The 25,327-nt window shown below is 41.8% G+C and overlaps 1 protein-coding gene across 1 annotated transcript; it reads left to right on the top strand.

The window, feature by feature from the left end:
* The first annotated feature begins 778 nt into the window (after positions 1–778).
* On the top strand, positions 779–22,119 carry LOC128306598 (uncharacterized). The gene is made up of 6 exons (XM_053044151.1): positions 779–854; positions 3,899–4,052; positions 4,164–4,378; positions 14,531–14,679; positions 14,773–15,031; positions 18,048–22,119. Exons 1-6 carry the CDS (start codon positions 779–781, stop codon positions 18,128–18,130), a joined length of 936 nt encoding a protein of 311 aa, XP_052900111.1. The 3' UTR covers positions 18,131–22,119.
* Positions 22,120–25,327: the final 3,208 nt, after the last annotated feature.

Raw genomic sequence — 25,327 nt, 5'->3', positions numbered from 1 at the left:
AAAATACATAATCCGTAAAGGAGTTGAGTTTCAGAATTTCCTGGGTAATCGAAGATTCTAGAAGGATGCCGATTATGCCACTATAGTCATTACAATTGCAATCATATATTCTTGTACCACAATTAACCACTAATACTTTAGAAACCGTGGAAGAAAAGAGATATCTCCCCTTCATATCTTACCGTAGGTTCTTTGATTTTGGTGACGGTGTTAAATGTGCGCTGAGAGTTCTTTTTAGCAGCACTTTATCTGAAGTATTCCATCTTTACTGCCTGTATCTCTTCTTCCGCTCACAACAAAGGATGTTTGTTTGCTTTCAGCATTCGGTGTTGATATAAAATCGCGCTACGGAAAGCTGTAAGATATAGGTTCGAAGCACCTCCATTCAAAGGACAATCCGCTCGTCCATCAATCGGGTGTGATCAAGTACGGTGTTGGCTGAAATTACCCACCCGAAACATCGTTCACGCTTAAGAACCATACCACGCGAGTGGTGGTAAAGTGCTGATTACGGTTGAATGTAGTGATAAAAGTCGAGTGATATTTAAGACCCCGGGCACTTCTGTTGCGGTTTTGCAGGCACGCATCAACCAGCTGTTGGTGTGTCATGGTTTTGTGTGCCCTAAAATGACAAGCTGTAGGATTGTTGCAACCAGTGGTACGCTTTAGTGCGGTGTAGTTAGTATCTCAGTGTAAACAGTGTATGGGCTTAAACCGAATACAGCAGCAGCGACAAGCAACCTGAGACTGAGCACTAAACCGAGTGGGTAACTAACAGATGCATAGTTTCACCGTGCCTGGCAATACGATGTGCTTGAATGGCAGGTTAATAGCAGCCGTCTTACTACTGCAGGGTAAGCATAGCATACATTACTGATCGCTTATTTTCTTCCGTTTTTATAATGACATTTTTCATTGGTTAGATTGTATACGCATTACGATAGCGAGTTACAAAACTTCCATATGGCATATGGCACACAGGTGTCACACGACAAATCAATTAACTCTTACTCCTCCACTGATAGATGCAGATAGTAGTTTAAGTATAAGGTGTTGGAAAGTATATCGAATTAGCTCGATTGGGTAGCAGCATTGAGGTAGATATTAATTTTAAACACGGCCGTGTTCGTTATCTTACAAATCTTTACCAAAGAAAAAAACACAAACCACAATTCACCTTGTAAGCAACACGAAACGGAAGCAAAATGCCCCCTGTTTATAAATGCCGATTATGATTATCTAGATACGCAGGAAAGCTTCTTAGGCTGCTAATTAATTCTAACTCCACTAATTCTAATTATCATTTCCCCTTCATTCAACGCGTGGCATCGCTCCGAGCTGGTGAGCCCTTTTCGAGAGTAGACGCTTTATGGCAAATGTGGCAGTCAGGGCAGGGCAACATTGCTTTTCACCAAACTTCGTGTTACACACGGACGTAGTTTTCGTTGGTACAGTGAAAACATTTCGAATCTTTTCACACAATCTAACTAAATAAGAAGATTATGTGTGAATGTCAAGTATTCTTCGAGCAGTTTGCCAGCAAACCGTATCCGCGTGGTGAATTGTTTTTCCTTCCATAGTTTATCTTTCCAAGTGTTTAAATATGAGGACCACTTAGCTAGCTGGCATAATTTTACACGCCACCCCATTATGCTTACTTTCTTTTTTTTCTCGTTCTCTCTCTCTCTCTCTTTCACTCATAATTTAGCTCTCTTTCTTATCCATGTCGTGGAGTTCTCTCGCGAACCGTTCAAGATGCTTAAGGTGCTCTGGCATGCTATGCACCTCTGTGGCCATTAGTGGCCGTTTTTTGTTTGTGCGGCTGAGCTTAATGTTGGTGGGCTGCAAGATTGGAGTCGTAGCTCGAGCGGGAATACAATGTTTCATTTTTACTTCACACTTTATGTGTTTGGTTTTCTCTGCACAATGGGTATATCTACCATTGCTTTCCCCCCGCAGCTTATAATTCCTTTTCCCAAATGTGCGTTTTTCCTTTTTCTGTGTTTGTGTGTGAGTGTGTGTGTTGCTTAAGCCAATGGATGTGTGGTTCTTGGTGCTCTTTTTTAGATTCAGGCCACGTTGTTTTTGGTTACCGTTTTCTTCTTGTACGACCATCCGCATCAGTGACCTTGCTTTCCGTCCTTCTGTCGTGAAATTCCCACGAGCGAGTGGGAGCACACTTCCGACATGCCATAAATCATGCTGACAAATTACTGAGTGACAGTTTTATTTTCTTGTCGCAATTAGTAAAAATATCTCTCACAAGTTAGCAGACAGCAAGAGGGAGCATCGCGTGTGTTTTTTTCTTCTTCCATCTGCTTCTGCTGCCGGTGGCGGTTGTTCCAGCGTATGATGTCGAAACCACCGATTTTGGGCGCGAGCACAATTTCCACATTAAACGGCAAGGAAGTGGTGTAATCTTTTGTTTGGCACCCCGTTCCATGAGTGAGTGATTTATCTCGGTGGTAAGGAATGGTGCTTTTTTTTGTGTTTCCGTCCTTCCAGTATGTCTACTTCATATGAATGATCGTATGGTAAATTGATTCATCTTAACGGCTTCGAAAGTTAATGATTACGGCAAGCTCATACTAAATATTACAGCAATTATACACAAAAAATATGCTCAGCATATGAACGATGGTAGAAATGAAGTTTTACACATTTATACAAAATTTCAAGTTTAACAAACCTTGAATTAATAGAAAGTAGTATTAATTTGTTCAGTTCAAAATGTATGGCAGCCAACTAAATATTATGAGTTAAACAAAAAGTCACTCTAATGCTGAGGATGTATTGAAGAAAAATACCTCCATTGTGCTGAGACCAATACACTTTCGCATAAGCGAACGCCTATTATCGGTGCAGTCGGTGCGAGTGAACTGTTATAATTCGTTCATACGAACTTTGGTCTTCTGCAGCGTGCAGACCGGTAGGGATTTGCCCCGCCTGTTTTGGTGAAATTTTAAACTCCACCGAAACGGGAACGTCATACCCGTCGAACAAATTTATTGCCTTTTTGCACACTCCCACGCGTCCGTATTGATGGAGGCGCCCAGTCGCTCGTGCACCGTACCTGCATTATCGGCGCGTTACGGTCTTTGTTCGATTGATAGTTCGTTTGACATCGGGTTCGTTTGATGAGGGTGAAAACTAGGCAAGTATTTTGATTACGTCATTGGCTTCATTAGCACATTGGAATGAAAATTCAAATTGCGAATTTCATACCTGCAAATCGAACCGGTAACGCACCGTGGACACCGACGGATGTATCGGAACGGTACGAGGCATCTGCCTAACCAGCTGTGAATCATGATCATAATCTGCTGTGAGATGATGGAATAATGGGGATAGATTGGAAGTGGCGGACCGCATGTACGGCAATATAAATTGAAGTTATTAAAGAGTAGACAGAAGAATGCACAATTTTAGGAAAAATAATCTCAAAAATCAAATTGATTTCTTTGAGATTTAGTAATGAAAAATGTCTTTAGATATTTACGTTATTATTGTTGATTTATTAGAAGCATGAAGTATTGAATCCAGTTAAATAAACTTATTCCTTTTTTTGTACACAAAAAGCCACATAAAGCGTATATAGCCTATGCTGAACTAACTTAGTCTGCAACTCTGAAAAGTCAATAAAGAAAACAAATGATTCTTTTGTGATGAAATCTATTAAATACATTCTCATAACTCGACTGTTCATCCAGCTTCCAACCCATTATGTTATTTTTTTTCGTAAGTTATTTTCAGTGAAAATAGAGAGACCTCCATTACATCATGCTAGCCACCCATATATCATAGAAAAAAATGAACCTTCTGTAATGTACATAATTTCAACATTTCCGTTGGCAATGATATATGCAAATAAATCCTTTCCTTGGCTTCTTCACAATAGCGTTAACGCTTGCCAGATGTCTGCAGCTGACGGATATCACCGTGCCGGAAGTGGTGGATGTACGCGAGACGGTAACGCTTTCCTGCAGCTACGACATGGGTATGCACAAGCTCAACTCCGTCAAATGGTACAAAGACGAGCGGGAATTCTTCAGGTGGGTTTTAACGTTGTAGTCCCGCGTTGGGAGATGGGCAGATTTTTTCGTTTTTTTTTAAGGTGTGTTCCTAACAGCACCACTTCTTTTGTCTGATTACGTTTTCCACAGATACTCGCCGATGATGCCCAAGAGTCTGATGTTTTTCGACGTGGACGGTGTGACGCTGCTGGAGAATTCGACGGTACAGATCTGCAATCAGTTTATGTGCAGCATTCAACTATACAAGCTCACCATTCGCTCGAGCGGCTCGTACCGGTGCGAAATATCTGGCGATGCGCCAGAGTTCAAGCTGGCGCACGGCGTCGGTAATATGACGGTGGCCGGTAAGATAGATTAATGAATGACTCTTCTGTTGAGGGTGTGGTTCACGGAATGTAATGTTCCTTCTTTTGCATTCGTTTTCCTACTGATGTTTGTGGTACAAATGAAAATTGTTTAACTATTGATTAATATGCATACCATGCACTATAAACCATCCTTTTTACTGTGTGTTGAGCCGTGTAGAAACACGGGAGGGGGGTGTAGAATGTGTTTGTGGTTTCGTGTTTGGTTCGATCGCTCACTTTATCACTTTGCAGTGACATTGAAAGGCACACATTCATGCCGGAAGTGAATGAAAAATATCCTTCCCAAAACTAGCTCATCCCTCCCCCCCCTCCCTCCCTCCTTCCTCCCTCCTTCACCCTCTCCACCGCCCTGTTGTTCGCATCCGTTGGGGTTCGGGTCACAATCTGCTTATACACTTTCTCACAAATGGTTCGCTTTCATAGCCAACTACAGTGGATTACCGGCTAAGCATTTTGAGCTCGTTACGGCTTTCCAGGTTTCGCCTTTTGCAACGGAACGACTGTCATCCGGCAGTCAATGTTATCGGGATGCGTTTGCCGTGCGCCAAGCGGACCCCAAAAACCTCAATCTCGCAAATCCCAGTAAAGCAATAGATTATCGCCTCAATGACATGTGTTGAACCGTTTTTCATGTGCCTCACGAGTACGGCATTGCGTATGGACGGGCAGGCCACTATTTACAGGCGCTCGGGGACACTGGGACTGCCCGTAATCCCAGCTCTAATGCATACTTGGGGTGTGACCGTGGACGTAACCGAGCGGCAAAGGTGAATCGGTTTGGTTTTAGCAAGGCGCAATGTACGTGGGTATGCATGTGCCAGGAAGTGATATTTGTTAGAAAATTACAGTTCAAAAAGCAAGGTGAGCATCTGGTACGGAACGTTGCAAAAGATGCAAAAACCTGGAAGGTTTATGACTCACGTTGATTAGCTCGGGTGTTCAAGACTAATTGAGTAATAAATCCAATAACGTTGACTCCTAACAATCGGGTCGTGTTTGGGACTCTGTCTGTCTGTCAGGACTCGCTTTTTCAGCTTCTACTTTTGGGTGTTTTCTCTCCTCACGGGCAAGGAATTCCCAGCGCATCAGTAATCTTTCATGATGCTTGTTTTTCGCATACGCCCCTCTACAAAATGTGATGACTGAGAGCAGATTTTTGAGGGCGATTCTGTTAACAAAACTGAACAATTAATGCGACCAACTGCGTAAAGGCGAAGACTTTTCTGCTTTTTAGCACGAATTTGTCATGTGAGTTTCTGTTTTTGCCTGGTGGCGATTTATCCATAAGATTATACAGTTATTAATTTAGGTTAATTCTATTCATCCCGCGAATCGGGAGAACGATTCTGATGGGGTTTGGTACCGATTCTTTCGTGCGAAAAGGCTATGCTTTCACTACACCATCGTGCTACGGAGATTGTGTAAGAATTATTTGCCACAAAATACCCTCATAGCCCTCATGGTTTGTTGTTGTTTTTGTGAGTAATTTCGGTTTTTATTATTGTGCGTATTATTTTAAATAATCCCAGGGATACTGCGGGGTGCATTGTGTGGCGAGTACATAAATAATTAAAAACGATACTGTGAAACCATTTGCGTAATCCTCAGACCGGTTTGCTTCCCTTCTTCCCTAGCAACGAGCCCGTTTGCCGTTCACTCTGCAATGGTTAAGTGTTGGCATATATTCCCTGGCAGGGTCTGGGTGTTTGGTGTGCTCGGTGTAAATATTGCTGAAATTCTAGGAATTTTGTGGTTTCTGGTGAATTTTGCGATACCCATTGGCAGGAGACAATGGTGACGATGGTGAAGAGAAACCACAACCAATTCAGCCTGCAGAAGCCGGTACCACCATAAGCTGGCACTGCTGCTTTTTTTTATCATAATTTTTTGTCTGCTTCACTAAATTGTAACGAAGAATGAAGAGTTTGCAAGCATTTGTTTCGCAAAGTATTGGAAAGGAAATGTACCTGCGTTCGGGGAAATGGGAATCTAGACGAATGTGAGCAGCGATACCATACCGGCCTATGGGGCTTCCTCTGGTCCGCGGGAAATCGGTGATTTCTATGAAAGAGAAAATAAAATGCCATTCTGCTATTCAGCAGTAGTAGCAGCAACAATGCTGTCCGCCCACGTGTTATGATCGTGTGCGTTTCCACTAGGGGGAAATATCTCTATCGAATGTGGCGAATATTTACAGCGTTTGCTACGTATAACTAATAAAAAGGTGCGGATGAATGTGTTTTGACAATCTGTGTCTATCTGCAATCCTTTCTACAATGCTGGCAATAGTTAAAGAGACGCTTCTCGTCACATGAGTTACTAAATAAATATTGCAACGCTTTTTCTTTCATTTTCTTTCTCTTGTCATTGAGTGTTTGACATAATTCGATTGAATAATGATAGCAGTCTAGCGAAAAGGGGTTCCTTCAATATGACAACAAAATCACCACTGCATGTTCGCTGACAAATTGCAAATTTATTTTTCCTCTGTGATGCTTTTGTTATGTTTTAAACAACAAGCAATACGTAAGCCATTGCCGCAAGTGGCCCAACGGAAGACTTTTGGTTTCAATAAACTCCTTAGAGCCTTTAGCAATAAAAAAAAGTGCTGTTGATAGCTGCATCGGAAATCGTTTGAGGTATGTATCGGGTTGTTGGTCGTAACCGTCTATCCATTGAATAGCTCCCGAAGGGGTCCGCATGCAGCTAGTACACGAGAACTCGCAAGCACACGATAAGCACTGGGGCTGTCAAGCATGTGGCTTCCCGCATGGAACTTCCCTGGGAGCGCTACGACAGGCAAACCGGCAAGAAATTACAATATGCAGAAAACATTTTAAAATATGCTTCAGCATATTCCTTCCCATTCCGGACGGTTTGTTGTGGCGGAACACAGCGGAAAAGGAAACACACAAAATTGAAAGATCGCACAAATTGTGGTAAATCGTCCGAAATCGTTCCACGAATAAAAGGAGCCTTTTTGTGAAAGCACTGGGTGCCGGAAAGTGAAAGGAAAGTGAGTGCGGGAAATGGACGGTGGGTGAGATGGGTGGGCAAACACAGTAACAATAAAGACAATCAGCACGCGCAGCGCGCGAGCAAAGGGATAGAAAGTAAGCAAAGGAGCCGAACACGATTTAGAGCGAACGGAATGGAAAGTAAACCCATTACACGGATCCGCTACCAGTGAGGGATAAAAGCGCGAAACGGTTTCAATGGGTGTGTTTTGGGAACTGCCAGTAAGCTGGGGAATAGATCCGGTTTTTTTTTCGCAGGATGGATGCGGCAAAACGCATGCGGTTGGTTAGGCGCCGGAGTGGTTCGTTGTGTGAAGGATAATTTTAAGCCATCTAATTATTTTTATAATATCGCAGAGTGATGACGGGAACGGTGTGGATGTAAAGAGCCGTGTGACTAGAGCGAAGAGATGAGGGATAAAAATCTCCTTACGATACCTAATAGCGATCATCATCGATACCGAACACGACGGGCCACGCTCTAGTTCCACATTTAGGACGATGACATCAACGTTGGCAGTGGTTGCAGATGAGATGTGGCATGTCCCTGATGGTCGTTGAATAAAAGAGCAAGGCTTTTTAGCGTTTAATGATCCATCCTGGCCGCGCCGGGCGGGAAGGAGGTCAACCGGAGGCTGGGTAGATGAGATTTGATTATTATTATCACATTCTCGTGACCCACCACCAGACTACCAGATTGAGCCAGATTTTCTGCATTCTCACGACTGTCACATTGTGTAGCGGTGGGTTTGGGGATACATAGGGGAGAAATTTGCACAAGACGGCGTGTACTTCTTCCTTCGGCTCCACACGATCTCCTTCTCCACACAATGCAATTGCCAGGTTTTCCGGCATTCCACGCCCGTTGGCTGCATGCTCTCACCCCCCAGTTGGTAATGCCTTTATGTGTATCCTTTAGCGCGAATGCACGGCCCGAATGGGACTGCCGAATGGTGGGAAATGCCCGCCGGGTTGTATGCTTTCATGGCTCATGGAAACATTAAGGCCACAATAGGGGGGGAAACTCCACTAGGAGTTTCCTCGCTCACCCGTCCGGAGCAAGCAAGTGCTTCGAGGGGCGAAGGAAAGGGAGAATTGTTCGTCTATTTTCTTACGAATTCACTCGCACATTTCACCAGCCGGGTCGAAAAAGGGAGAACGAGAATCCGCTATTAAGCAGTCTCCTTGCTCCGTATCTGCCTCCATTCTCTATTTCATCGCGTCCCGGCGTCTTTTCTTCGCCTTCGGTGGAGGTTAAATCTTTTATCATTCGAATGCTTAATGTAGTGGAAAATTTATTGTTTCTTTACGGTGACATGGCAGATTTTGGATTTGGCAAGAAAATCACTTTTTCCTTGGTTAATTTCATTTCGCTATGCCAATCGTTTCATTTAGCTCCGATTTCTTGCCCGCTCATCGTCGTGCATCGTGTCCAGCACGTTATCATCCATTTCGCCTGTGTTTTTTTTTGTTTCGCATGCAATCACAAACCACTCGCGCCTAGAATTTCGCATATCAATCGAATTGGAACGGAACCGTTCGGTCCGGTGGCCGCAATGTTCGCATGTGAAGGCTTGTTTTTGTTTTTCTTCTCTCGGCGGATTGAGCGGCTTTTGTTCTTTCGGTCGCATCAACTTTGCTTCTCATCGTTAATTTAATCAATCCATCACTGCTGCTGATTGCAATGGTCGCGTGCGAAAACTGGTGCAATGGGTGCGATGGGAGTCCTTGTTTTTGCACTTGTTCGTAATGTGCTTATGATTCGGCGGTAAATATGAATTTATTCTATTCGATTGGATCAAGTCCGTGATATGAACAAACGTACAGGAAGAATGTAATTAACAGCAATAATGAAAATGATTTATGAAACGGGTTTGATTGTTTCGTGTAGAGATGAGAATAATCACTCTTTTCAAGGATTTGAATCAGAGTCAAAGAGTAGGTTTAAAGATTTGAAACCTTTACTCACTCTTTCGAGATTCATTAAAAGTATTACACTGCATTAATGTTTGTACCACTCTTTTGTACCTATACTCACTCTCACTCTCTGTGCCGACTAGAAACTCACACAGGAGTGAGTATAACTGCTTTATCACTCTTGGGATTATAATCACTCTGCAAGAGTGAGTAAAAGAGTATTACCACTCTTTTGAGATTGTAAACGCTGATGATGAGTGAGCAAACGTGTTTTGTCACTCTCTTTGTATTTTAATGCCCGCCAGGGGATTTCGGGTTAGTAAGAGTGAGTAAAATGTGTTGTTTCTCTTGTTGGATTGTAAACATTGAGTAAAATAGGAAGAGTGTAAAAGAGAGTGACAGTGTTTTATTACACGTTTTGGAATGAAATCGATGAATAGGAGTGAGACAAAGTGTTTTATCACTCCTTTTGGAGTTCGTGCTGATTTATACTCATTCACTCTCTCGAAGGTTTCAAATCACTCACTCACGCTTACTCAGCGTGCACATCTCTAGTTTCGTGAATCTGATTCCTCCTCAAAGGTTCATCATTTTTCCAAGATGAACATGAATGAACCCATCATGAATCCCTCCAGAGGATCATGAATCTTTGCAGATGCATGGTTGTTGGAGGACTGTCCTCTATAATGCATAATACTTTGAAGATTTATGAATCTTTGGCGAGCCATGAATCTTTGAAAATGATTATTTTGACAGGTGATTTTCATTTTAATAACTATTCAAACACTGAAAATCTTCACAAATTATCATGATCTTCTGCTGATGCACTGTCTGCACAATCTGCTGTATTGTTAATATTTCCATGAGAGAGCTGTCTTAAATGCTTTGCAATAATGATTGATTATGAATCATTATTGCAAAGCAATAATGAAAATAATTTATGAAACGGGTTTGATTGTTTCGTGAATCTGATTCCTCCTCAAAGGTTCATCATTCTTTAAAGATGAACATGAATGAACTCAAGAATCCCTCCAGAGGATCATGAATCTTTGCAGATTCATGGTTGTTTGAGGACTGTCCTCTATAATGCATAATACTTTGAAGGTTTATGAATCATTGGCGAGCCATGAATCTTTGAAAATGATTATTTTGACCGGTGATTTTCATTTTAATAACTATTCAAACACTGAAAATCTTCACAAATTATCATGATCTTCTGCTGATGCACAATGTAAATCTGCTGTATTGTTAATATTTCCATGAGAGAGCTGTCTTAAATGCTTTGCTCAGACAAATTCGGTAAATAAAATCACCCCGTCGGTCCGGAGCGTTCGCTTTGATAGTCGTTGACTAACACAGCCCGTGCGAGCATTGTACACCAATATAATGCAATCGACAACGAGTACGATATTGCTTCAATTGCGTTTGATGATCCCTTTTCGATTGGAGGTCAGGAAGTGCACCGCCTGTACGTTATTGTAGCTTGTTCAGCTCAATCCTCGCCAGCTCCCATCGGCCTTTCTATGATTTTGACAGCCGTTATACCATTAACCACACTTCTATCTCTAGCAGGGTAAAAGTGTTTTGACCGTACGATTCCACTGTCGGTCCAAGGGTTTTAACATCCGTAGCGGGCTTTTCCGCCCGTACGCCCTCGTACAGCGTTCAATAACGAATCGTCGTAACCGATACACTCGGATACAATGACAACTCGATTTTTCCCGGTGGAGGGAAAATTCTAGCCGCGCTGCATCGATTTTCGGGCCCTTTTTTCCGTCCTGTACAAACCCCCAAAAACAGCTTCCCGTCTCGATTTCTGTGTCACTTTCACTCTTGCTTACCGACACACCACATCCCCGCAGCGTGATTTATCGATGTGTGAAACAATTCCTGAGGCAGGCAGGCAGCAAGTAGGGTTTCGTGGGCTCGTAACTTTGAAAGCTTTTCCGTTTGTCTGCAGGCATCCAATTTCAAATCGGATCGGATTTCGAGAGCTCTCATGAGGTCCCAACAAAAAAAAAAGAAAAAAGAAATAACGTCTCGATGGTGGTTTTTCGGGCAGGCTAAAGCCTTCGAAAGCCACCGTTATAAAACAGTACCGGCCCGATAAAGGCGCTGTCGATCGTAGCGAGCGTGACGTTGACCGTGGTGGAAGTAAGCTTCCAATAATGTCGAAGAACCCTGGGCTCCGGGATGCTTTACCCAGCGGTACCGTCGCCGTCTTCCGCTGGTAGCGTAAATTTCTGCACCGCGTAATGGTGTCGACAAATTTATGTGGCTAGAGCGCAAACAACACTTTACCAGTCGCACCCACTTAATAGGCATCCGGGTCGCTATTTAGCCGGTTAGTGTACGCAAGCCACATTACGCATACGGTTTCGCTGCAATGCCACAAATTGGCTGTTATCGGAAAATTGATTGAAAGTGATTTTCAACAGTTTGATCACAAAAGGGGTAGTATTGACTATTTTGAAAACAAACAAAAATACAACAAAAAACCCAAAAAAAACATCTGTTTTGCCACCGAGTGAATTGGAAATTCATATTGATAAACATGACAAATGAACGTGCGGTGCGACGTTCAAAACCTGTTTATAACTCATCAATACGATATACCACGGTACAAATCAGATTAACCGGGTGGAAAAGAATCTGTTTATTGAAAATTATCTCCCCGATATGAATTGAATTTGTATTAATTAGTATACATAACTCAAATACGTCACAGTGCCGCTAACTCTCCCTTTCAGTAACGGGTACGAGGATAGGTGTAATTGATTGGAGATAAATAAATTTATAAACTACCATTCGCACGGGGAAACGTTCTTTTTTCGCTCTCCTGCTTTCAAATCCAACCCTTCGCCGCATCTGCACACGTGCCACTATGTTGTTAGCTAGTGCTTGTGGTTTTATGTTTGTCACGTTGTATGGAAACATAAATAAATAATAATTAAGTGCTGGTTCGACAACTTGGTGTTGGTTAGGGGAAGGAAGGCATGAAACAGTTGGATCTGTTTAAACTGTGAATAACTAAATCACTTATCCAGTTGCTGATGATATTGATCAGTTGTTTCTTTTTTTTATTGATTTCACATTGGTCGTTCGATTCTTTTGTTAGGAAAATGCTTTGTACAAACCATATATTTTGCCATGCTTCTTTTGCGAGGGTGTGATTGTAAAACAATTGCACATTGAATTGTTATAACACCTGCTCCAGTGTTCATTCATTCGTGTTAATCTTCCCCTCAGTTGGATCACGTTTACAAAACCGGTCAATTTCGATTGTTTTCAACCAATTTAACTATTTTACACGGAAGGCGATCGATCCTGAAAAAATTAAATTAATTATTTTTTGTTATTGAGTTTGAGGTAATGTAAAAAGATTATACAAATGATATAAGTTACTTTTGAAACCCTCCATTTGTCTGACAATTTTTCCTACTGGAGTAATTTGATTTGGGACTATTTGGTTTTGAATCTTTGACCTCAGGAAGGGCAGGAATTCACGGTCATGATTCACCAGTGAGATTCCTGTAACACCGTCTAGAATCATAATCTAGCTGATCGTCTTGCTTGAGTTAATGAATAGCATGTGTAGCAAATCCCGTGTCTGAAGCAAACCGCGCACGACGTGATGTCATCATGGAATTTTACGCTCGCAATCGCAAAAGTCACGTTTCATTTGGTCCTAGCTCGCACATGCCATGGAAGAAAGAAAAATTAGTCATTGTAAAGCGATTTATTATCTATTTGTTTCGATACGTGGCGAACATTGGTGAAGTTATCCAACGAACTAAAAAAAAAAAACAATACCAATCGTACGGGAATGGTTCCAACATTTTTTATCACATCGAAAACAAACACATAAAAATGCTTTCACAACAAAAAAAATCAAAACAACGAGGAAAAACACCGAAATGGAAAATTGTATTCTGTAGTTAGCTAAAGGGCTTATAACCGGAAACGCCACCTGATCGAAAGTTCCACTTCCGCTGGCGTGATGGCGTGTGCTATTTTTCATCTGCTGCGTGTGTGTGTTTCAGTTGGCGTGTGTAAACGCGTGTATGCCACCTCACATCCATCAGCGTGCCACCCTTCAGGGAATGGGTTGGTACTGGGTGCTTAAGAGCCAGCAAATAAGGTAAAAAGAGTGTGTTAAATGTGGCAGCTTGGTGTGTCGGCGGGAATGAGATAATTATGAAAAATTAGAAAGTTTCCGGCGTATTCTTAATTACGCCAAAAGCAACATTAATTAGTCATCAATTTGCACTTTTATCGCGAACGCGCGGGGCATTCGCTCATTGGTGTACGCTGAATCCGCTGGCATCCATCCTGCTAATAGTGTGGCGCTAGTGTAGGTGCTAGAGTTTTATTTTTGAGCACGGCTGGCATTGCTGCGGTGGTGTTTGGTAAAGTTACAAGGGGGGGGAGCACTAATAGTTGTAACGGAATCGCTTTAGATACGACTAATTGGGGAACTTAGACGAGGCGAACGAGCGTCCTGCTTTATCCACCATGGGGTACGTGCCCGTTTGGTTGTGTTCGCCGTCACGTACGACTGATCAAGTGTTCGGCTAACGGTACGACTTAATTCTATCCATTACCTCAGCCAGGCACATCAAATAGGGTACGGAGGTAACTCCAACCGGATACTTGACGCGTTGGGTTTTTACTCGATACCCCTCCTCGGTGGCCATGTTCCTTGGCAATGCTTGCCGAAGGTGTCCGCTTCTCGCACGGGCGCGGAGCAATGGTAAGCACGGGGTAAGATTAATTTGTTGAGCAGCTGAAACCTGCCGAGGATTGCGTGGCAATCAAAAGGAACCCTTTGCCAAACTTGGGCACGGATCTTTTTCAGATGCCTCGGCTAAGGACAAAGTTCAAACGGAGGTCTGTGTGCAAAGGGGCAGCGGCAACGTATGGAGCCGGGTTTGGAGTTGATTGATCCGAGCCGTGCTCCATTAGCTCCAGCAGTGAACATTCCGTGCCATTAATTAATAATCGTAATCAATTTGTGCTCGTTGTACAGTTCGGTGTGAGGTACCGAGATTTTCCCGTGCTAGCGGGACGGACCATTGGAATGCGGGAGCATGGGTCTTTTATACTTTTTTTTGCACTCACGCACCATGCGGTAAAATGTTGCTCTAATTACAGCTCATTCTTCATTTTGCTCTTAACCTTTCATTCACGACAGTCTACCCACAGTTCGAACCCATCATCAATGGGCTGCAGCATAATGGGGCACAACATAACTACGCGCTCGGTGATTTCGTTGTAGCGAACTGTTCGTCCGATATGTCCAGCCCGCCGGCCCGGCTTTACTGGTACATCAACGACCGCAACGTAAGAGCATCGTACCGCGAGCATTGATACCGTATAAACGCGCGGGCAAAAATATAACGTTGTAACCATCCTACTGCTATTGTTCGACCGCAGGTACCGTCGGAATACCTCCAACCGCAGCACGAAACGACGGCGGAGAACGATGGCTTTGTGTTGCGATCTCGCACGCTCGAAATTCGCTTCTACATCGATGAGAAGCGGCTCGGTAAGCTAAAGGACAAGCTGGTGCTGAAATGTTTGGCACGGATCGACTCCATCCCGCAGGCAACGCGCGAGTCAACGCAGATCATCCACATCCCGACAACGGACGCGCTGCGCAACCAAAAGCTGATCAATTGGCGCGGTTCCGATGGTACGTACACGCATTAAATCCTTCAGTATAAACGCATCGCATTTTCCCCCTGTTCTGCACTGTTTATGCAAAAACCGACTGTGATTCAATTTACGAAACATAATTGCACGCAAAACGGGAGGCAAAACAACAACAAAAAAAACATACAAAAACAATTTAGTTGTAGCTTCATTTCGTACTTCCAGCCGCTTACCACACAATCAACCACACGCTCGTCAGTGAAACGCTCGCAGGCGATTGGGGCCGTGGCCCGCGAACCTGGTCGCATGAGCCGCAAACCAGGGCAGGTCGTGATTGTTGTGGTGAAGTGTACGCCCAAAGTGAAATTCCTTGCCAGCTTTTGTGGCTGGACCGCTCTCGGGCGTTTCATTCTGAAGGAAAAGATGATTATTTCCTGTAGAGAAACACACGAAATGGAAGCTTTGAAGCATTGGTAGTGGACATGGAGTGCAGTTGTTATGAAGTAGCTAAAAAGCCTATAGGTAATCCAATATCATTTAGCATGCAGTATATGAGATCCAATTAGCATCGATTTAACATTTTTGGTAATTTAAAATCAAAGTAATTAACAATTGTAAAGCTGTTTAAGAGGCGTTTAAGAACGTTGGTTTGTTGGGATGTCATTTGATGTACAAGTATGTTTATATTGTTTTGTTATTTTGAGCTCAAAAAGGAATCGAACTTATGCCGCTTAGCCAGCTCAATTATGTTGGGTTTGCTGAGCTTTGAACCAACACCGTTTCCATCCATTTTAATGAGTTCCTCTTAATAAATTTCAGTTCAGTAGTTTTATTTATTCGTATTGAATAAATTTGTTATAATTAAGCATTGTCATCAGTATTGTAGTACTATTACAGATACAAGATACCTGATATCCTGATATGCTGCAAAATGCTGGAAACTTTCTTGTAGATTCCATAACCTTTTCATCGCGGAACAATATTCCACGTACACATACAAAGTAGAATATTAAATCTATAGGAAATAAGTTTAGGGCTCATTCAATCATTACGTAACGCTAAAATTGTCAATTTTCGACCCCCTCCCCCCCTAATGTAACTAAACGTAACACTGGACGGAACCCCCTTTAATTACGTAACATTTGGATGACTCCCCCCTTGTTTAAAAAATAAATAAAATTTCTTAGGTAATCCATGTAATTCCATCGTGTTTCGACTAACGCAAAAATAAACAAACATACAGCCTATTAAATTTACTACTCACGCCAGGTTGACTTGCTTGATCGTTGCTAATAATTTGAAGCGGTTTTAGAATCTACTTCAATCTATACAGCTACGATTCTGCATACGATACTTCATCAACCATGTTTATTTTCAGGCTGTCTGTATCTTTCATCAATAGAATTGGTATTATTGGCATGCACTAAGTTAACTAAACCAAGGTTGGATAAGTTCTGGATAATCTTCAACACCACAAATCCCAAACGAAGGATTCATTCGCTAATCATCCATTTAAAAAGTTTAAGAAGCTGGTTTGAGAGTTTGCATTACAGTTTACATTACATAGTATCATGGCGAATCGGTGTAATGTATTAAGAAAAAGAATTCGTACGTAAATTATTTATCAGTACAATTCATTTCTTATTTATCTAGCAACCTTTCTTTTGCCTAGTTGTCTTCTGTTCATTCTCATTATTCATTTACTTTACTTTTGACTAACTTTTTTTTTTTATAAAACACAGATTTATAGGATCTAAAAAAATGGCGAATGTATTTGTCGGTAAAGTAGATTTAGTGAATAATTTTCAGTTGAAAGAAGCTGGGAGTATATAGAACTTATATAGCTCTAGTACCTTCATACACCTTGGAGACATAGACTTTGTCCAAAACTGACGAAACCCTCTTAACTGCGTTCGAGAGGAAGATGCTCAGAAGCTTTTTTGGCCCCGTATGTGTGGAAGGACGCTACAATGATGAGCTCTATGAGTTGTACGGCGAACCTACCGTCGTACAGCGGATTAGACCAGTCTGAGCTCCGGTGGGCTGGTCATGTCATGAAAATGACACCGGACGACCCTGTCCAAAAAGCCGTTAAGGTCGTCCTCATGGACAGAGGAGGCTTGGTAGGCCCAAATTAAGCTAGAGGGATGCCTTTGATGAGTCCACCAGATCGGGATTATGGATTGGCTGACGAAGGCGCTCGTCCGCAGGTGGTTTAGAGGACCCTTGCAGCAGGCCAAGACCACGAAGCGCCGGAAAACTCAAAACTCAAACCCATTGTTATCATTTAACACCGAGTTGATCATCATTAATTTAGAATGTCAGTAAAACATTGCATTTGGTTAGGAAAAAAACGGTTAAATTGAATTGATAAGCATCGTAAAATTCAGCACTATTAAAATCAACTATTTTCGGTGGTATGCTGACTTCAAACGCGGTCATACAAGTACCGATCATGATGCAGCACGTTCTAGTTGTTGAAAGTTGATCATTTTATCGTGAATGTGCGTTCGAGCAGTAAATTATATTGATTGATTGTATGAAGCTCTTTACGATAGTGTATAACTTGGATGCATCATTCTGAGTCTGTTTAGAGCTCTTCAAGCTCAATGTAAATTTTAGGAGTCGACGATGCTTGCTATGTGACAGTGGATGCAAACTGGATCCACTACAACACACAGGAATCCAAAATCACCATCTGAGTGGACATCAGAAGTCATCAATGAGTGGGTATCAAAAGATACCAAGAAACTTGACCTTTAAATAGTCGACAAGTAGATAGGTAATATGGAATTTGTATAAATCATCCCTTAAATAAGTTAATTTTTCATACATAGACTATGAAGTGGGAATCTAAGTATAATCTTATTGTATGTTACGTAACAAAAAGTAAAACCCCCCCTCCTCCCTATGTAACAAATCGTAACGCTGGTACTGACCCCTTCCCCCCTATCAGCGTTACGTAATTATTGAATGAGCCCTTATTATTTTCACGAGTTCCATTGTTCTCCACGGTGTTTGACCGAAAACATATGAATTGATTGATCTATTTACAGCTTCATCACTGCATCACACAGACATATGCCAGATGTTTGTCGTGCTCTGCATTGCACTAGGCTTCTTCACGTGGCTCGTATAATTATACACCGCGCACATCGTTTGCTTGAGACAGCCACCAGCAAAAGTACGTAAAGCCGTGTAGAGTTTAAGCAGCCACGTGTTGAACTTTGTGCAAGCCAAACTAAAAGGTATCCGCCCAAAACAAAAGGATGAACGCCAACGTATTGGACCGGCCAGGCGGATATTGGGGATATCAGTAGACATTTTAATTTGTTTGTAGTAGAATGCGATTCAACACACCACAGACACAAATCAAAATGTAATTTCTACTACCGTTAGTACGTTTATCTCAGTTGTTGAGTGAGTCGTTGAGTTACGATGAGTTACGCGCCCAGGTTTACATTTGTGCACATTAAGAGTGGAAAAGTTATATCACATTTCAAATGCGTGGAAAATGTTACGTCATACGATTGATAAAAAAGATTAAGAAAATGCGAAAAAAAAGAAAAACCCCCGGCTGCTCACCCGGATGGAAAAGCAGAGACAACAAGAGAAGATACGGTGGCCGTTACACTATGCAGTGTACTAAATTGCTCCATTCGTGCAGCTGTCGAGCGGAAAATGTAAATATTTAATCACTACTGCTGAAACCATATAGGGATGGTAGGATCGAATGTTGTTCCTGTTAAGGTCTAGTCGCTGAAGGGGTTCTTGCAAAGCAGAGCATGCTTCATAACACGTCGGCGAGATACCAGTACCTCCGATCGGGGCAAAACGTGCTCGGAAGGGGAGTGATTGGAAATTCTAGTGCACGCGCATACGAAGCGTCCAGCTTTGCCCATTCATTTAAACAAACAGCGCAAAGGTTACAATACGCGACATGGTGCATTATAGTTGAGACAAAAAAAGAACGATTAACAAAGCATGAAAACAAAAATAGGAATGAAAACGCTCAAAAGAAGAGAAAAAAAAACAACAATCTAAACATGAGTGCAACAGCCGGTTAAAAGCGAAGGAAAATGTAACTACCTGGATAAAAGAGATGAGAAAAATTGCCTTTTTTGCCGTACTTATTCCAGCGCGTGCAGCAAACAAATGCTGGAGCAGGCGAACGAAAGGGTAGCGAAATGATCAAATATATGAACTGGTGTTAGATAGTTTCATAGAAATTTTTCTACAATTTAGTTAATGACAAATGTTGATGCTTACGTTTAGCGAACGTGTTTGGTTAGTGCGCGCGTGAGTGCTGTGGTACTAAACAATTGAAAAAAAAACTACTGTTTATTTCTAACCCCAAAAAGAAGAGAAGCTAAAACAATTCCAATATGGTGGATTAGATCAGTTTTCATCGGCTTCGGAGTGTTAACAATTCTTCAATCTTTACTTGTCGGTAGCATGGGAATTGTGAACTTCACTGCGATGTTGGGAAAGTGTTTTGAAGTGACAGAGTTTCGTGAAGGTTTTGCGTGGACTTTATCAAATAGGATGTTTTTGTTAAAAAAAAACCTGCCAAAATACGCCAGCTCCAATGAACAAAGAGCCTATGAACTATGCTCACCCTCTTTCTGTGTTGGTCTGGTTTTGGAGTAGATAGATTTCAGCTCGATGGAGTTCCTTTTGTCCAGCGGCGGTGGTAAAAGTGACACTAAATGATCTATTGCTTTCGAGCCCGAGGTGTGTATTAGAGTAAGTTGCATTTCATTCCAACGGGTTCCTTCCAATGATCTGCCCGCAATAGAGCGAAAAGGATGCAAACAGCCAATGCGGACGAACCGGAACAAACAATACACACGGCGCAATGATTCGGTACCAATACACCGTGGAGTTACCGGCGAAGATGAAGCAAACAATACGTTCGACTCTCTCGCCTGCCCAGCATACTCGTGAATGTTTATTAACAAAAACAAAAAAAAAAAGAAAAAGATTGACCAACCGAGCACAGTGTGAACACCGGAGTGAAGGTACGGTGACGGATATTTCGGAGCAAAACAGCACGAAATGTCACCGGCAGAGCATTTCTGACGGTTCAACTAGTCCGACAGCTGTCAACGTGTCATCGTTCGTGCCCGAGGGACGCAAGAGCGCAAATGGAGCGTCATATCAGAGTGCGACCGTCAGCTTAAAATGAGTTTGAGGCTCCGTTAAAGCGCTCCGGTACCAGCGCTGGATGGCTAGCGTACCAGCACCCCGTCCGGCTTGCCTTCCACAAATGCATGCACCTTGAAAATAACGATATTCGAGCGTCAAACCCAATCTTTTGATAAGTGAAACCAAAATACCGGGCTCCGGCCAGTCATAGGCGAGTTACTCTGCAGCGCGCTGCTCTGCAGACGTGAAACTGTTCCGTTTCTCCCGGTTTTCGGTAATACTTTTTGTCATCCCTCCTTCCTCCACGGTCATCTTCTTCGTGCGACGGTTTTGTGATGTGCTGTCGAGATGGTAACAAGTTTTATTCACGCAAAACCACATAAGGGCACGTGAAACTATGAGATGCTGTTGCACCGAGATGCAACACATACTTGGCGTGCTTGGCATTTTGGCACATGCGAGACCGAGAGCCTTTAAGACGGTCGTACTGCTGCACCGCTGACAGCAGTTCAAAGAGTAGCGTTATGAATATTAAACTGCACATGGCACACTGCTTGCTTTCAAGGATTCGCACGTGCCCGCGTATAACCGTCCTCAGCAGCAGTTGTTTATGTCATAATTTAGCGATTTTGGGGTCAGCAGGTGCCGGTAAAAGTGCAACAAAAAAGGGCGATTCTTGAAGCACCGGGTTTGAGGAGGAGTACGGCTTTGATTTGGAAATTTCACTCTAGCTATCATGTGCAATAACCCAATAGCTTTTACATCATCCACCACTTGCAAGGCATGAATGCAGGACCGCACTAAGCAAACACGTTCGCGGGATACGTCACTACCGACGGATTTAACTGCAGACGAATGAGTTAGACAGGGGTTCAGAAAGAGAATATGAGGCCTTATAATTTGTATATTTAGTACGACAGACTCTGTAACGCACGGAGCGTGTCTGGAGCATGCTGGGAGACAGGCTTGCAGAAATCAAATAGCAAACGCGCCCTGTATAGCAAAACGGATGACACACTCCACAACTCGCTGATGCTGGTCCCAAATGATGCCGGCAGGAATGGGGAAAGGACGATGCTTTTTTATACAATTTCACGGCGAGGCCGTCGGCGAGGGCGTGTTTGCGGGATCGCATAGAAACAAGAGGTATATCAATGTCTGTAAATTTATGTCCAACACCAGTGATTGGTATACTTTAGTACTATCTTCCTAACAATGCAAGGTGCGGGCTACTGGGCTAACAGAAAGGGAAAAGAAAACAATACGCGTGACGTCAAACGAGTTCAGCTAAATAAATATGGAGGAAAAAAAGGCAGGAGCTAAATATAAATCTCGCGCAAGTATTGAGTAACAGCAGTGGAAGCAGGAAAGAAATAAGACATCAACCGTTTGTGCAAAATAAGTCAAATTAACATTTTTATTGCTAAGTATCTACCGCTGTTTGTAATTGAAAACGCTACGATTTATATGTGAGTGTAATCAACACCCGAACCTGGATGGGGGAGGCTCATTTGGAGGATGTTTTCTTATACTAATAAGCAATGCTAATTTATCAAATAATTAATCGATGAGGTGGGCAAACAACAAAAGAATAAAAAAAGGGTGCAGCAAAAGTATCGCTAGCAAGCACATAATCGTTAATAACTGAGATAGCCATTCGGAACGTGAAGAAATACCAAAGGAAAAACACAAATAACTAACAAACAAACCCGTAAAGTAAGACACGAAATCATGCGAATGGAGCAGGTAGCTATTTAGGATTTTGTAATATAGTGTTGAATATCCTATAAAAAACAACAACAAAAAATACAAAAAAAGAACATTCGAAGCAAAGCAGTAAAGTCCTCTCACATGCATACACACGCGTAGATAAACTTAAAGAATAGGAAAAAATCGTACCATAAGCAAGAGAAAAAAAAACACTCACACACATACAAAAAAAAAACGCCACAAACAAACAAAAAATGTAAACAAAACCAAGACAAACAGTCAACGTGTTATCATTTACCGAATAAATAACAGCTAAATGTAAATCTTAACCCTATCTTAATGATGATCAAAATATTATACAGAACAAAACAGCAGAAGCAGAAGAGACTGGCGTGGTGCTTAATAAATCTTTTGAGAAGATTGTTTCATACGGAGTTTTGTATCATTAAAGATTCAAGATTCGTTAAGGATTTGTGAATGTTTGGAAGATTCGCGAGTTTTCCAAAATTCCAAAATAGTTTGATAATTAAAGAATCTTTGAGGATTCCGTGCCCTTCCAGGATTACTAAATCTTTGAGGAATATTGAATCTTTGGAGATTCAAGAGTCTTCAGAATAGAGATACAGATTCATCTATTCATTATTAGTTGAAATATTCAGAATCAGATTCATGAATCTGATTCCGATGTTCACAACACTAGAAGAGATACCTAAACACGAGGTATTTAACGGAACGGGGATGCATCAAATTGTTTTTCTTTTTTGTACTGCAGCACTATTGCGAGTAAGGCACGATAATAAACGGTGAGGCAGAAGTAAAATTTAACAACACAGAATTGAAGTTTATCGAAGTAATAAACGAAGAAAATGGAGAGAAATGAGGAAGAAGGGCAGTCAAATGCACACCTGTACGCAATATATCGGGGCAATCGGGAATGGAGAATAATGTAATTGGATAAATCAGGTATTTTGCTTTTTTTCCATTTTGGAAAGCTTATACCAATGCTCGTATATGTTGGTTTTATTTCTTGTAGCGTTAGTATGTTTTATTCCCTGGGACGGTGGCGCGTAAGGGTTTGTGACACTTCAAATGTGAACACCATGTCCTGTATTCTGCACAGCGTTAGAGAGCAAGCGTTCACGAGCAAAGAGAACCTACATTATCTGTAAATGTAATTAAACATATCACTGGTCGCTTCGTACTAGCAATGAAAATCGAAAATCGGCCTCGTTTAACAAAATGTGAAGCAAAAATGTTAAGAATAAAAAAAAAAACACACACACACACAGAGACAGTTTAATGGTGCGACGATCCAACAAACCACAGGGTATGGGTTAGCAAATTCAGTTTAATTTAACAGTTTGATTTTTGCATAGGTGTTTTCCAGCATGGCTGTTTAAAATTTTCCTAGCAAAGAAAAGCATCATTTCCTTGATGATATTTTCCGTACTGAGTGTATGAGTATGATTACATCTCAACATCGCAATCCGCATGCTGGTTTTGAATGATTGCGTTTCGCGTATATAAAGAGGTAAACAGACAAAAAAAAGAACATGGAAAAGTGCGAGACTGAGCATGAGGGTTTGTAAAATCCTTTCCTGAATCTCTTTCTTCAGCATCCGGTGTACTGCCTTTTGCCTGTAACGATGGTAATTTTAATTGTGCTGTTTGCGCTTCAGCTCGAGTAATTCACGGGCGCAAATGTGCGAAGCGATTCCGCAGAGCTGCTGCCTATTTACAACCGTTTTCCATTTTCCGTCCCGATCGCATTGCTTCGTAGGTTTTGAAAGCGACAGCGTTGGCATTAATGGAATCGATACTAGCTGCTTTTTTAAACACGTTTTCCGTCCGGCGCCGATATGCGCTGTACGGCTCAGGGGGTTTGGGTACTTTTGTTCGCGCTTTTATTTCGCTACCTGTCTCGCTGCGTGCTAGGGGTGATGTTGTGGGCCTGCTACCATTTGCTGCTGCTAGTGTCAAAATCGATTCGAAAGGGTGCATTAGCGATTGCATCCAATCCTGTGTGTGGTGCCGACTTTGTTACGACTTCACCTGATTTCGTTGGCTTCATTGATGCCGAAAGATTGTGTGTAACACCAAACATATTTTTTTTCTATACATAATACATACATTCGTCGTATAATTGGGCCTTGAGATCAGGATACGTATAATGCAATGCATTAGCTGAACTAGTTAATTTATAACAAAATAAAAACAATTCGGTACTGTAAGTAAAAGGTATGAGATCAACACACGAAATCTCCCAAACTGTAATGAGGGAAGGTTTTTGGCAATGATTGCCATACAGAAATGCAAATGAGATGTTTACGGATGTAATTATTTAACGAATTCTCCCAATGCCCGTTTTGATCGGTTTTGAAACTTGAATTCCTCAAAAATATAGATAATTTGAAGTTTTCAGCGCAATGTCTTCGAGTTGATTTGAAGTTATTCATCACCGGAGTGTCTTTTTCAAAACTCTTTTATTAACGGTATATAAAACAATACTTGTTTGCAAACGGCGACTTGTCGATATCGCGACAAACATCAAGATTTTAAGTGTTCGTCTAACACGTATTCACAATTGTAATGCTAACTGCATTTATTGGGAGGTAATTGACGTGTTTTAAAATGAGAATTTAGACGAGTCATACTTAATGAAGCATTGCTAAGCACAAAATACCCCATACATCGGGACAAGCATGAAGTGGACGACGCCTGCAAGTGAAAGGTTAGTGGTTTGCTGCCTTTCGAATGAAAGCATCTATGGATCAATGCCAGTGCTGACCCACTCACCTATTCTTCAGAACGGAATGATCATTGAGAGCATTCACTAGATCATACAGAATCGCAAGTTAAACGTGAGCTGTCGTTATGATTATGGCAACGATATCGAACCTAGAAAAGTAAGAGAAGATGAGCAAGAGCTAGTCTCTGTTTTAAATGCTCTACGTTCAGCCTCCTGGACCCTCAAAATGGTGTACGCTTTTGAGACCTCGCACAATCAGCAATTGTTGAGGAATATCAGATGTGTGGAGCGTCAGCTCATAAAAGATTTATGCCTCATTTCAGGTTAAGAGAGTAAATCACCATTCTAATGAAAGTACTATTTGGGGGACTCATGTCCAATCCGAAGGGAATAACCATGAGGTATTCTTAAATTACCACCCAATAAAACAGTAGAAATTATAATTTTAATTGCGCGTTACGACAACCATACATTCAACGCTGTTTTGTCGTGGAGCCGACAAGTTGCCGAATGTTTGCGAACAATGCTAACAGTAAAGTTTCACCCAGACATACCAAAGTGTCTGCTGCGTGACTGCGAACAAACTATCTACAGTAAATGTGAAAACTAATTTAGAAAACAAAACCAAAATTAATAAAAGAAAAACAGAAAACACGTAATGACCACTGTATGGTGACTTCATGCGTCCTTGTTCGTGGAAGATAACAAAACGAAACGAAACAAGAAATC

The sequence above is a fragment of the Anopheles moucheti genome, chromosome X (genome assembly GCF_943734755.1).
Source record: "Anopheles moucheti chromosome X, idAnoMoucSN_F20_07, whole genome shotgun sequence".
Classification (NCBI taxonomy): Eukaryota; Metazoa; Arthropoda; class Insecta; order Diptera; family Culicidae; genus Anopheles; species Anopheles moucheti.
This window is presented reverse-complemented; position numbering and strand designations above follow the sequence as displayed.